The sequence below is a fragment of the Solanum stenotomum genome, chromosome 3, assembly GCF_019186545.1.
Source record: "Solanum stenotomum isolate F172 chromosome 3, ASM1918654v1, whole genome shotgun sequence".
Taxonomy (NCBI): domain Eukaryota; kingdom Viridiplantae; phylum Streptophyta; class Magnoliopsida; order Solanales; family Solanaceae; genus Solanum; species Solanum stenotomum.
In genome coordinates, this window is record NC_064284.1 from 67,964,566 (window position 1) to 67,979,877 (window position 15,312).

The 15,312-nt window shown below is 32.6% G+C and overlaps 2 protein-coding genes across 2 annotated transcripts; both read left to right on the forward strand.

Moving 5' to 3' along the window:
- Window positions 1-685: 685 nt before the first annotated feature.
- LOC125859234 (putative F-box/LRR-repeat protein At5g02930) lies at window positions 686-9,572 on the forward strand. The gene is made up of 5 exons (XM_049538930.1): window positions 686-819; window positions 8,119-8,764; window positions 8,900-8,922; window positions 9,026-9,086; window positions 9,198-9,572. The coding sequence occupies exons 1-5, from the start codon at window positions 686-688 to the stop codon at window positions 9,570-9,572; spliced, it is 1,239 nt and encodes a 412-aa protein (XP_049394887.1).
- Window positions 9,573-10,561: 989 nt separating this feature from the next.
- Window positions 10,562-10,930, forward strand: LOC125859235 (uncharacterized). The gene has a single exon (XM_049538931.1). It carries the CDS (start codon window positions 10,562-10,564, stop codon window positions 10,928-10,930), a length of 369 nt encoding a protein of 122 aa, XP_049394888.1.
- Window positions 10,931-15,312: the final 4,382 nt, after the last annotated feature.

The window sequence follows — 15,312 nt, forward strand, 5'->3', positions numbered from 1 at the left end:
ACACTTGAAAGAAAGAAAGTGATCTTATATTGTTTCTCTTGTCTTACATTCTTCTTGTCTTCCTTTTTATATTGTTCCTTCGTTCTTAAGTTTTACAATAAAAATAACGTTCTTTAAAAATAATATTTTATTAGGAATAAAATGTGTTTTTTTTAAAAAAAATAATATATTTATCAGGAAAGAAACATTTTTGACTCATTAAGTAACAATATGAGTATTTATAGACTAAATTATTAATAATAAATACATATTAAGACTTACTTTGTTCAATTTCACATAATTTAAATACATTTTGTTTAAATAATTATATCAAAATTGGATCAAAAGTGTACCAAATTTATGCCAATATATTATTCAATTTGCTCATTTTGTGCATAAGTTAAAACTGAAGGGAAAGGGGGGCGATACCTTCTAAGCATTTCTGGATTCCGGCAAACAACAGCTGTAGATCGACCAATCAGTTGCCAGATCGCTCTTCTCCTTCACATACGCAGCTTATGCCGAAAAAACAATCATGGATTCCGGCAAGAAGATAAAAGAAACAACAGCTGTAGACCAACAAAAAACCATGGATTCCAGCTAGCTGAGAAAATAGAAGAAACAACAGCTGTAGACCAACAAAAAACCATGGATTCCAGCTAGCTGAGAAAATAGAAGAAACAACAGCTGTAACCAAAAACCAGTCATGGATTCCGGCGAAAAGATAGAAGAAACAACAATGGTAGACCGATCAGTTAGTTTCCTGAAGCTCTTTTTCTTCACAGTCTCTTTCTTATGCCAACGGGATCAGATATCCGTAACAAGTGCTCTCTCAAACAGGTAGCTTTATCTTTGAAATTTACTTATATCTTCTCTTTTAGTAACTTTAATTACCACGAAGGATATGTATCCTAGGTTGATTATGGCTTAGTAATTTTGTTTCTCTCCCAAATTAAAAAAATTCATCTGGACAACTTTGATCAAGGGAAAATGTGAAACTCAGGTCAGTTTTCAAAGTAGAGATTTGTTCATTGTCGAAATGTTTATACACATTCATTTGACAATATTAATTTTGAGATTTTGATGTCCATTTGGTTATAACGTGAAAGTTTCCGTATAGTATAAAATTGATATGGATGGTATTATTTAAAGACCATATTGTGAATTTATTGTTGGGATGTTCTCTATTAGAAACTATGGAATCATCTCGTTTTAAGGATTTTAGTCTCTTTGAAATTAGGTCTTTGAAATTGAAGAGGAATTTGATATCATATAATGATGATCAAGAAATAGATCATTTCGTGGAAATTGTTGTCTCCTACACTACATTCATTATTTAGAGATTTCAGAAAGTCATCATGTTTTTAAGTGTAGGCTTGTAACCATGTCATATGTGGTTAATACTAAGCTTATGTTCAACATTACATCCGTCAAAGACATCCAATGTTATACCGCATGTTACATGTCTTTGATACATGTAATGTCGAACATAAGCTTAGTATTAACCATGGAGGATATGTCTACAAGCCTACACTTGAGACCATGAAGACTTCCTGAAGTTTCCAAATGATGAAGATAGGGGGCAACAATTTCCAAGGAATGATCAATTTCTTCATCATTGTTGTATGATATCGAATTCAGTCTCTTTAATTTTGAAGACCTAAGTTCCATGCGACTAAAACCTTTAAAACAAGATAATTCGATAGTTTCTAATGTAGGACAACCCAACAGTAAGTTCAACAATATGGTCATTGGATAACACTATCCACTTCAATTTTATGCTTTTAGAGACTTTCATGCTATGGACACAGTAGCATCAAAATCCCAAAATTAGTGTTATCAACGATGAACAAGTGCATAAACATTCAGGCAATGCACAAACCTCTTCTTCAGAAACTAACCGGAGTTTCAATTTTCTACTTGTGTGCATCCGGCTCAAGGCTATCAAGTTGGATTTTTTTATTTTGGAAGAAACGGAATAACCTAATACATAATGAACATAGGATACATATCATTCATGGTAATTAAAGGGATTAAAACATAAGGTATCAAGTAAATTCTAGAGATAGCGCCACCTTTTTGAGAGATCGCTTGTTATGAGTGTTTGATTAGTCGGTATAAGAGAGCGAGGGAGAAGAGCATCCGGCAATTGACTGATTTGGTCTACAGCTTTAGGTCTTGTGGATGACCGACCAAAGGAGCTCTTGGAGTTTCAAATTAATTATACCGCGTGTTACTCTTTTAAGTGCCCAATTCGTCAAAGTCTTACGCTTCTCTTCATTCATTTTCATTTCTTCCATTTGTAATTTATCACTTCTCTCTCCGTCTAATTTCTCCATTTTACCCTTGCTTTTACTTGGTGCGAATAGAAAGTATAATACAGAACATTATTGGATTTACTTGGCATGTTTTAGATCTTGTGACGCTGCACACTCCAACTTATACTCTCCCTCATTGAACTAAAAAGTAGAAATGGATTTTGTGTGTGTGTGTCTCTTTCTTACCTAGTTCTTTTGTTCAGAAAGTACGAGCAACTGTGGTAAAGAGCAACCTGAATCCAATTCATGGGACTGTAAGGCTGGTAGACATTCCATTTCACATTTGTCTGGTAATTTACTTACCTTTTTCTCCATTTTATTTTGTCAATGCAACTCCTCAATGATTTACTTTGAATGTGTCAGATATCCAATAGGTTCAAGAAAGGAAAAGTACTTTTTGGTGTAAATACCTCTCACCCTCCCACACCCCCACTTGTTGTTGTTAGTAATAGTAGTAGAGAATACTTCAGAATTCTCTGAAAGACTGAATCTACTTAACTACAACTTTCTACTTTTAGCCTAAGTTTTGGTAATCATTTCTTCCAATGCGCACTGATCATATCCCACATTTTTTAAAAAAATTCAAGCCATTTAAGAAATCATTGAAAGACTGAATCTTTCAACTAAAAATTTCCACTTTTAGCCTAGCTTTTTGGTAGTTATTTCTTCCAAGTGCATGTATCTATCAGCCCGTGGTTTTTCATTGTGTTCGGTTGACATTTGCTAGCAATTTATCCCTTAGCGCTTATTTTGTGAATAAATGGAACTCGTGTTGATTAGCCAACCCTTATTTGAATTCTTTTTCTGCTTGAGCGAATAGTACTCGAGATCTGCTTAAGTTTTAGCTAGTCTGATCAGCTTTAATATGTGGATTTGTGTTGATTCTTTTTTCAATTTGTTTGTGGCAATAATAGTTATCACCCATTGATCATTTTGCTGTCACAGTGATAGATATTTAATGGTACATCTAAATCATCATGTAAATGGCATAGAGTGTTGCTCAAAGTTAGAGGCCAGACTCTGGTAGGCGATCAAGTGGTAAGAATATCGACCTGCTAATAATATAAGAAGAAAGTTGTTGGGAGATAAATGACATTCTAAAGCATGTCTCTGCATGCCCACGGTATCCTTCCCGAGTTTTGCTAAACTTCTATTATGTCTCCTATCCTTTCTTAATGAATTCCCAGTTTTTGAAGGAGTAGTAGCCTCTGTCTCTGGATAGGCTTATTCATTTTCCATACATTGTTGATATATCATTCCTGAAGAGCCAAGGTGAGAACTTATGAAGGCCATGAAAGCCAATGTTTTTTTTTGTTTTAAACATCAACAGTGCATCTTTAAAAAGGAAGTACAGAGACTGTGGGAGTTGTCTAGCAAACCAGACTCCCCTGCTAAGATTGAAATGCATGTTTTAAGCAAAAATTAAGGTAAATGAAAGCTGATGTGAACGATGATTCAACTGCAACTACTTAGATTCCAATTCATGAATAAAGACGGAGTTTAGAAAGAAAATAATTTGTTCTTGAGTGAAGCTCTTAAACAAGGTTCTTCTAGGCCCTTAGCTGCTTTATATCTTTGCCTTTATATTCAAAAATTGTTCCAGTGATGATAAAGGTTCAATTAGCGTTATATTTTTTATGATTCTTTTGTGGTTGTTGGTATTTGTGATGACTTATATGAGGGCTTACTTGATTCAAATATGTGATTCTGATTCATTATTTTGTTTGTTAAAACACTCAAAGGTTAACCAAGTCCCTTTTGCAGTCACTTTTTGGCTTCCATGGAATAATGGTAATTAAAGTTAAAACTTATTTGTCTTCTTCGCGTGTTCTGATTCACTCTACCATAAATCATGTGTCGCTGCACATGTTTTAAAAAGTAGTGCTTGAGATGACTATTCAGATCACGGTTTATTGTATTCAGTTTGTAGAATACAAAACAAGATCCTCTAACCCATCTTAGGTAACTCTTCCTTAATATCTCCTCTTTGTTGCGTATGTAGCTTATGATTGTCGCATGCAGCATATACGTGTTTTCCCTCTATAAGGTATTCTGGAGTATTTATTTTGTGTTTCATGCATTTACACTAAGGTGAGAAGTCATATTAGGAACTTCCTTTCTAAGCCTCTGAAAATTGTTTTATATCATACATTACTGGAATGAACTTTTTTTCCCTATTTGTCATACTACGAACATAAGGAAATTTCATATTGGAAATCACAGTTGCCCGATCTCTCTTCTCCTTCACATTCACTGCTTATGCCAAAAAACAATCATGGATTCCAGCGAGAAGATAAAAGAAACAGCAGCTGTAGACCAACAACAAACCATGTATTCCGACGAAAAAAATAGAAGAAACAACAGCTGTAACCAAAAACCAACCATGCATTCCAGCGAAAAGATAGAAAAAAAAAGGTAGACCGATCAGTTAGTTGCCCAAAGCTCTTTTTCTTCACATTCTCTCTCTTATGACAACGGAATCAGATATCCGTTACAAGTGCTCTCTCAAAAAGGTATCGTTATCTCTGAAATTCACTTGATACCTTCTCTGTTGGTACATTTAATTACCACGAAGAATATGTTTCCTATGTTGATTATGACTTAGGTAATTCTGTTTCTCCCAAAATAAAAGAATTTCAGCTCGACAACTTTGAGTAAAGGAAAATGTGAAACTTGAGTCAATTTCTAAAGAAGAGGGTTCTGCATTGCCGGAATGTTTATACAGATTCGTTTGATAATAGTAATTTTGAGATTTTGATGTTAATGTGGCCATAACGTGAAAGTCTCCAAATAGTATAAAATTGAAGTGGATGGTGTTATCCAAGGACCATATTGCGAATTTATTGTTGGACTGTTCTCCATTAGAAACTATTGAATCATCCTGTATTGAGGATTTTAGTCGCTTTGTAATTAGGTCTTCGAAATTGAAGAGGAATTTGATATCATTCCATGATGATGAAGAAATTGATCATTTCATGGAAGTTATTGCCTCCAATCTTCATCATTTGGAAATTTCAGGAAGTCATCATGTTCTCTAGTGTAGGCTTGTAGACATGTCATCTGTGGTTAATACTACGCTTATCTTGAATTTTTGAATTTTTTTGTCTGTGTGGTTGATGCTAAGCTTGCGTTCAACATTATATGTATCAAGGACAAAGGTGAATGGAATGTCTACCAACAAATATTATTGGATGTGTTTGATACATATAATGTTGAACGTAAGCTTCGTTTTAACCATAGAGGACACGTCTCCAAGCCTACACTTGAGACTAAGAAGACTTATGATCTTTTTTTAATCATCATTATATGATATCAAATTCAATCTTTTCAATTTTTAAGACCTAATTTCCAAAGTGACTAAACCCTTAAAACATGATCATTTCATAGCTTCTAATGTAGGAAAGCCCAATAATAAGTTCATTATAATATGATCATTGGATAACACTATCCACTTCAATTTTATGCTCTTTATAGACTTCTATGCTATGACCACATTAGCATTAAAATAACAAAATCCTAAAACTAGTGTTATCAACGATGAACAGGTGTATAAATATTCAGGGAATGCACAAAATCTCTTCTTCAAAAACTAACCGGAGTTGAATATTTTCAACTTGCATGCATCCGGCTCAAGGCTGTCGCGAGTTGGAATTTTAAATTTTTGGAGAAACGAAATGACCTAATACATAGGATACATATCTTTCATGGTAACTAGAGGTACTAAAAGAGAATGTATCAAGTAAATTTCAGAGATAGCACCACCTTTTTGAGAGACCACTTGTTCTGAGTGTCTGTGCAGTCGGCATAAGAGAGAGAACGTGAACGAGAAGAGCTTCCAACAATTGACTGATTCGGTCTACAACTGTTGTTTCTTCTATCTTTTCGCCAGAATCCGTAGTTGGTTTCACTTTGATGGTATATGCTAATCAATTAGCCCAGCTAATCTAATATATGGTTTAACAAATGGCAAAATCAGAAGTGTTGTTTGTGGTTTTGTTTAGAATTGGCAACCTAATAATATATATCATTTTTGCCGAACTCTAATATATCCATTTTTAGGTGTACCATTTCATGAGTAAATATTTCAATAACGAGTACCATTTCATGAGTAATAGTCCAAACAAAAATGGAATCATGCTGCAGATATCTAAGGCAGGGAAACTTTAGTACAAATTCAAACAAAGGCTAAGGGCTAAGAAGTAACAACAGCTAATTGCCTTGGGATAAAGTGAAGTGTAGGACCTAAGTTGAGATTGACTCAGTCATGGATTGTCTGTTTGCTTGTTCTCTTAATTTGAAGATACTTGGGCTAAGTCAAGTTGTGCCCTTGAGAAGCTTCCAAAACTATTGTGTTGTGCTTTTTAATTGGTTTAATTTGGTACAGGTCCCTACTCTTCAAAGGAATGTCTAAGTTTCCTTGAAGCTCGAAGAAGCTTTTTCAGGCTGCAAGAGACTTGAAGGGCAAGGGATTCTAAGATAAAAATAATTATATGCAGTATGCAGGTATGGAAGATTCAAGGCTCCAGATAATTACCACTCATAAGGTTGGCTAAAACAATTCACCTTTTCTGAAAGTTGATGTTTTCAACCCGTAAATGAGTAGAATCTGAAAGATAGATTCTTTGGTTGTGTAAGTTGTATGACAATATATATGTCTCCTAACAGAAGAGGAAATAAAGTTATAAAGTATGCAGAAAAATACATCTTAAAAATAACTCCAACGTTACAAACTTACAATCATTATGCTTCAACTTGCTCATCATTTTACTTAAAGGCCAGACTATTCAGATTTCAGATTCGCACTCAGTTTAAAATATTGTGCAGTGATTATAATAACCCTTTATTTGCAGTGAAGTTAGTATGAAGCAGAGGAAATTTGAAAGCATCATTTTATATCATGTTGACTAAAATCCAGAAATGATTTTACATCCTGATCAAATACTATATTAATAGCTGATAAGTTCACTGAAAAAGACCCATATAGAAACTCAACTTTTAAGGTATGCCCCCTTTTAGGAGTAGCGGCTAGACTGTATGAATGAAGGAATTACAAACGAGGACCAACTGCTGGAAATTGCAAAAAAAATAATTTCAAAGTAGAAGTTTCTGGTACACAAAAACTTCAGAACCAACAAATAATGATAATGATGTGTAGAAAATTACAACGTCTATGTTATGTGTCTCCGCTCCCAACAAATGTTAACATATGTTCCGTGTTCGGATTCATATTTTATTGCAATAAACTAAACTTTGGGTTGTCACTGTTTAAAGAGGCAACTCTTCTGCCTGGAGAAAATTACAATAACAGAGAAATACGACTTTTCACAACTGTATTAAACGGTGGCAACTCTTCTTCTAAAAATGCGTCTTTTGCTGAAGCGGCGCCTGTTTTTATAAGAGGGACATTTAAGTAATTTAACTTTTAAATTTAAATTCGAAAGATCTTGACTTTTAAGATAGTATATATATATATATATAGAAGATGTGCGTGATAGGTAATACAAAGGATTTTATTGCCTGAGATAAAAACAAACAAACCAATCCTCTTATGCCGATGGAGATGACAAATCAATAAATTGCCGGATTCACTCCTAGTTCAAATTCTCTCACTTCTCCCAACAACTAAGGAAGCATTCAGAACTTGTCTAGTCTCTAAAACATGGCGGCGTCTCCCAACTTTAATTGATAGCACTTGTTCAACTGACCGCGAAAGAGAAGATTTCTCTATTATTCATAATGCATTAACACATTCCCGCTCTCCCAAAATTATAAAGTTCCAACTTGACTTAACTCACTTTAGTCTATCACACTGCAATTTCAGGCCTGAGTATGAAACCCTAATCAGTCGTTGTTTTAGTTTTGCTGTTGAAAGACAAGTTGAAAATGTTGTATTGTCGTTTCTGTTTGGTTTTGGTTATGGTTATAAGTGCACATTGCTTGAATCTCTCTGCACATGTTCATCGTTGATAACTTTAGATGTTCAAAATTGTGGCTTTAATAATGTGGTCATATCGTGGAACTCTCTAAAGAGTATAAAGTTGGGGTATTTGAGGCTAACCGATGATGATATGGTGAAATTATTGTCAGGCTGTCCTGCATTGGAAACAATGGAATTATATAGCTTTATTGGTTTCCATCGCTTGGAAATTAATTCCCTAAAATTAAAGACACTAAAGTTGAAAGATTATGTTCGGGTTGGTGGAAATGGAGATGACTTAGAAATTCTTTCCCCGTATATTCAGAATTTGGAAATATCAGGAGAAGATCTGGAGTGTAGGCTTGTTGATGTGTCTTCTGTAGTTAATGCTAAGCTCATTTACAGCTTTCTCTGTATCAAAGGCATCCCAAGTATTTATGTGAAAGACTGCTGCCATGAATATCGTCAAGTAGTATATACCCTCGTCCAAGATAATCTTCAAAAGTTATGTTATGCAACTGATCTAACAATTGGAACTTGGTTCACAAAGGTTCGTCTTTAACTCGAAAGTCCTTACATTGATGTTTCATAGAGCTGTGTTTAGACAATAGATTTGTCAAAGTACTATATGTCTGTTGTGAAGTACTTCCCTTTTGTTGTTATTGCTTTCTCCATTATTTACTAGTTTCGTTGGGATTACTGCACCAGGTCATGTACATGTTGCAGTTCAAAGGGTTGCCCGTTTCAGAATTGAATTGCAAATATCTAACACTGATGTTGCATATGACAACGTTTAATATGTATGGAGTAGCTGGTCTTTTGAGAGTCTCGCCACACGGGAAACAATCAGCATAGAATTGGAATATACGCTGGTAAACTTCCTGGAACTTATCTCTTCTTTTTACGTCTCTTCATCTGGTTGAAGTGCTTGTCACATTGAATGTGACCTGCATTTAGTCCTGATTATATTTTTTTGTCTCCAGATAGATGATTTTCTGGTCAACGACAATTCCTGCTGCAACCTTGAGTTACTTGATTTAGCCAAAGAAGATAATATGGATTTGCTGAGTTGGGTTTCAAGCGTTGAGTTTCACAACCTCAAGAAAGTTAAGATTGTCATCTCCTCAGATGCGTGCTGGAAAGATCATGTCAAAACGTGCTTTGAAAAGGTTTCCAAACTTGCAGAATTTCTGTTATTGAATGCACCGATTTTTGAGAATTTCGTTATCATATCAAAGAGAAGAAGGTGCGAGACATGTTCAATGAACTGTCTATCCCAACATTTATCTCTTTTGGCCGATAAATTGTTAGGTTGTCCAAGATTGTCCACCAATGCTGCGATTAACTTCCAGGAGTGAGCTTTCCTGTCTCGAGATATAAGAAATGTTGCCTTATATATGTTGAGTTTTTGATAAACTACTCATGGAATCTTTTATCTTCTCCATGTATGTTTGTAACTAATTACTATTGGAATTATCCTTGTGGTATACCAAATGTTATCGTATCTTGGTTTCTTATTAAACATTTTTTTTATTCATTTGATGGCATATGCTAATCAATTAGCACAGCTAATCTAATATATGCTTTAAATGGCAAAATCAGAAGTGTTGTTTGTTGTTCTGTTTAGAGATGACAATCTTTACCAAATTTTTATCGAACTAGAATACATCCATTTTTAGGTGTACAATTTCATGAGTATATAGTCCAAATGAAAAACAACCCACTTTATCTTTTTAGTGTGACTCAAATTTTTGACTAATGGCTGAATAATGAATGTGCTTAACCATTGAAGAAAGTCTCACTCGTTATCTTTAAATGATTTATTTCCTTCATTACATGTTTTTATTTCACATTCTACTACAACAATAACATATTTAATGTAATACCACAAGTGAGATATGTGAGAATAAAGTATCTATGTAGACCTTATCCTATCTCGTAAAGATAGAGATGTTCTTCCGATTGATACTCAACTTAGATAAAGTCTAATCTATCAGTTTTTAAAAAGGGATACATATATAAGTGACTACACACTAAGTTTTATCGTGTATAATTTAATGTAACTATTGTTTAGTACCATCCACAAAATATAATATAATATAATCTTGTGTTGGATTGTTTTTTTTATATATCTCAATCAAAAAATATCGTATCTAATAGATATGAGATAATTTTATGATTCTCTCTATCCTCAAACCAAATCACTTATTAGTTGAGCTGAAGTAATTGGCATTATGCGTCTCATGTTCAACTCTTCGTTATTCATATGATTTCCTTATAAATACATTAGTTCAACAAACAAAATTATTCGAACAAAAAATAAGTAATTAATACTTATAACACAAAAATGGCTTATTCGAACCAAAATAGCTTCAACAAAAGTAAAAGCCATGCCAATTCCACATCCATATTCAGTCATGCCCGCCGTAAAATGTCATTCCGGCGGAAGAAGTTACCGGTAGTCCGGGTTGAAGCCGGAGGAAAGAAGCACCGGCAGAAAGTCTCTCCAGTGAAGATTTTCCGGCGAGATGGATTAAAGGGGAAGAAATTGCAGTGCTTGAGTACGAAGAAAATAAAAGAATGTTATTGGTTGGCGGTAAATGATATATTGGAAGCAAGTGATACATTCGAGCGACGACTTGTAGTAGATACCTCTTTTGCTATTCCAATGATGGGACTTTCCTTCACTACTTTTCCAAATCATCGTGGTATTTGAATGCTAAGCTGAAAATTTTATTTATTTTATTTCTAGTTTAAGACGACCTACATACTACTCACTCTTCCCACTTTATTTGTGGTATTACACGGTTGTTTCTTTGTTATTTTTGGTTTTCGCTGAAATCAATTGAGATGTTTTACTTTGATTTGCTTTAAAAAATATATAAATTCATTAATATATATATTGCAGTGCCAGTTGAATTATTTGCAATCTTCATGAGATCATGCATGCACATACGTACTTGAACTATTTTTTCTTTAATATATTGAAATTTTATGGGAAAATTATATAAAATAGCAAATTATTAATTCAAATTAAATGTTATAATCGCTGTTTCATTTAATTCTAATCTGTAGCAAACACTTTGCCATCGCTATTCTCCCCAGATTTCTCGCTCGCCACTCTCCTGGTCTTGCTCGCCAGTTTCTCTTTCGCCTCTCTCACTTTATACAAACACAAATGTATAAATTATATTTGTGTTTGTATAAAGCGAGAGAAAACTGTATATATACATATCTTTTCATTCGCCTCTCTCCCTAGAGAATCTCACTCGCCACTCTCCCAGATCTCTCTCACCACTCTCCCTCGCCTCTCTCACTTTATACAAACACAAATGTATAAATTGCGTTTGTGTTTGTATAAAGCGAGAGAAAATTGTATATACAAATACAAATACATATATTTTCATCATATACACTTATAATTATACAAAGCTGCCAACGATTTATACAAACGAGAGACTGTCAACGATTTATACAAATGAGAGGTTGCCAGCGATTTATACAAATGAGAGACTGCCAACGATTTATATAAATGACAGGCTGCCAATGATTTATACAAATCTGATGCTCCATAGCAAACATAAAGTTTGTTATGAAGCGCAATTATACAAACTATAGCTATACATACAAATATAATTTTTATGCTTGCTAAATCTAAAAATTTTATCCACCCCAATTACCTGTACGAACATCAAGGATGGTCAAAGTGCCACCTTGGTCTCTCTTGATGTGAGATAGTTTAAAAAGTACTAACTAAAGTTTAATTAAATGTAAAGAGATTATGGGTACAATCACAAAACTCAAAACTCGATGAAATGCCACGATTACAGCCGCAAATTTGACATGCTTCTCGCAATTTATCAAGACTTGTGCTATAATTTGCACCCAATATCACCGAGAGATGTGGTGTAGTGGTTGAAACTGCTCTTCTTTTAATCAGAAGTCTTGAATTCAAGTTTTGTGTATAAAAAAAGTTTTGATAGGAGCGTTTTTTTTTAGAATGAAGCCCTACACAATCTAGATACGAAAAAAAAAAAAAGAAGAAGAAGATAAGCACGCCCAATTGAATATGGATTATTAAGTATAAAATGTATTAAGCATCAAACTGAACAAGGGAACAAGTCGTAGACACCACAAGAATTAACAATCAATCTTGAGAAATAGTATGATCACAATTTAATAAATCTACAAGACCAACATTATGGTTACATGTAAAGGGAAAAAATTGATAACAGGGCAGAAATTTTCACTGATTACTTTATTTTTTGGAACAATAATTTAAATCTTACTATTTGAAGTATTCTTCTTTAACTATCAAATGAGCGGTTAACTCGAATCAGATAGGAGGCAAGAATATAATTTCAAAAAAGCTAATGCCATTCTTTATATTTTTCTTGTAATTTATGGATTTTTTTTTTAAAAAAATAATGGTCTATGAATAACAAAATAAAAATCTTATGAGAAATCATTAGATCATAATCTCAAATTTTATAGTTATTGCAAATGTTAGACGACAGTTATTTAATTTGTAAGATTATAAAAATATATGAACAAATATAAGATCCTACGTTTGAAACATTTTTTTTTTTTTTGCAATTTCATAAAAAATAACTACCATCACAAAACAAATATGATCTACTTGAAATTTAATAACTAAAATATTTAATTACTAGACCAAGTAACTACAATCACAAAACAAATATGCTCAACTTGAAATTTAATAACTAAAATATTTTAATTACTAGACCAAGTACTTTCATCCTATTAATTAATTAGATTCTCTTGTTATGGGTCCTTTTCAAGTTGATGTGTTTGATAGGGAAGAATGAAGATAACATTATCCGGAAAAATCACATTAATTTATTAGATTCTCTTGATACTATTTCTGTAGAAATAGAAAGGCCGATCATGTAGATCCTTAATTTAAATAAAGTCATGACAAATAATTTCAGAAAAAGAATACATATATAGGTGATTGTATGTTATATCATGTATAATCTAATACAAATATTATTTATTACCATCAACAAAATATATTTAATATCATCTTGTGTTGGATTATTTATTTATATATATCAATCAAATAATATCGTATCTTAAATGAGATATTCTCTCAATCCTCAAACCACATCATTTGTCAGTTGAGCAGAAGTAATTGGGATAATGCAGCTCACGTATTATATATATCTTTCTTCAACAAACGGAATTATTCGAACAAAAAAAGTATTGATACTTAATTATAGCACAATAAATAATGGCTTATTCGAACCAAAATAGCATCAACAAAAGTAAAAGGCATGCGAATTCCACATCCATATTCAGTCAGGCTCGCCGCAAGATGTCATTCCGGCGGAAGAAGTTATCGGTAGTCCAACCGGAAGCTGGAGGGAAGAAGAAATTATCGATTTTCCGACGGGATGGATTGAAGGGGAAGAAATTGCAGTACTTAGGTATGAAGAAAATAAAAGAGTACTGTTATAGGTTGGCAGTAAATGACATATTGGAACGACACCAAGCAAATGATACATTCGAGCAACGACTTGTAATAGATACCTCTTTTGCTACTTTTCCTAATCAGCGTCGTATCTAAAAGCCAAGCTGGAAATTATTATTACATTGTTATTTATTTCTGATTTTTGTTGAAATTAATGAAGATGTTTTTTAATTAATTAATTTATTTATTTATAGTGCATGCCACTTGATGAATTATTTGCAATCTTCATGAAGAAAAAAGATAAATGTAAATGGTTGTTATAGAGAGATATCACATCCCGTTATTTATATTTAGCTTTATTATATTATATAGATGTGACAAGCATCAAACTGCTGAAGGACATAAGTTGTAGATACCACCAAGAATTAACAATCAATCTTAAGAATTAGATAACAATCTGATTAATCCACAAGACCAACATTATGGTACATGTAAAGAGAAAATTAACAAGAGAGCAGAAATGTTCACCAGTTATCCCCTTTTTACAATAATTTAGTAAGTTACTTTTTTCTTTCTTTTCTACTACTACTATATTAGAAAGGTGAGTACATATATGGATTATTACATTGTATCATGTATAATCTATGCAAATATTATTTAATATCATCACAAAATAAGTATATTACTGGTTTCGACTTCTCTCCATTATACTTTCTCTTTATTCCTCATGTACATGTTTAGATAAGTAACACTTATCTAATATAATTTTTAAAGGTTAAAATTAAATTAATTTAACAAGCATCTTAACTATGATTAAACTATTAAAATTGAAAACCACTCTTTAATTCTAGTATGAAATATCAATCTTCCCACATTTTTTGATACTCGTTAATTAATTTCAAATTGTAAATTTTACATTGATAAAACAGAAAATTCAAAATTCGTTGATAAGTTAAATTTTTTTAAACTAAATTTAATAACATCAAATTAATATTACTATCACAATACTTTCCTCAGTTTTCCCCCCATATATTCTCCATCTTTGCTTAATTAAATTAAATGAAAGAGATGAATTAATCAAAATACTATCACAAATAATTTTAATACTCTAATTTGCTTTTCATACATCAATTAAAAATTTGAACTATTATTTCACCACTAGTGTTACACTGTTACCCCCTCATATATGTTCCGTAATTCAATTTTCAGACTATAATTTTTAAATCAATTTTCTAAATGATCACAAAATGATTTTCTTACGGATTTACGGAGAGTAAAGGGGAGGGGGTAGGGAAGTTAACCGATTAAATTTACAAATTGAAACCAATAAGTATCAAAATAGGCGGGGAGATTAATATTGCATGCTCTAATTAAAGATGTAGTTTCTAAAATTTAATAATTAAGATGCTTGTTAAATTAATTTCATTCTTGAGCTTTAAAATTATGTATTAGACAAGTAGTGTTACTTATCTAAAATTCTAAATATGTAGTTGAAGAAATATAGAGAAAATGTAAAGAGATGAGCCCAATCCAAAACTCATTATAGTATTACTCTATTATCTTGTGGTGAGATTATTATATTTATTTATATACCTCAATCAAATAATATGATTCTCTCTATCCTCAAACCAAATCAGTACCCCTTAGTTGAGCAGAAGTAATTG

Bases quoted from the DNA above. Each gene is read 5' to 3' on its own strand.
- LOC125859234 (XM_049538930.1), top strand. From the start codon at position 686: ATGGATTCCGGCGAAAAGATAGAAGAAACAACAATGGTAGACCGATCA. The intron at 8,765-8,899 runs GTTCGTCTTTAA...ATTATTTACTAG, and splicing joins TTGGAACTTGGTTCACAAAG to TTTCGTTGGGATTACTGCAC. The intron at 9,087-9,197 runs GTAAACTTCCTG...TTTTGTCTCCAG, and splicing joins TAGAATTGGAATATACGCTG to ATAGATGATTTTCTGGTCAA.
- LOC125859235 (XM_049538931.1), top strand. From the start codon at position 10,562: ATGGCTTATTCGAACCAAAATAGCTTCAACAAAAGTAAAAGCCATGCC.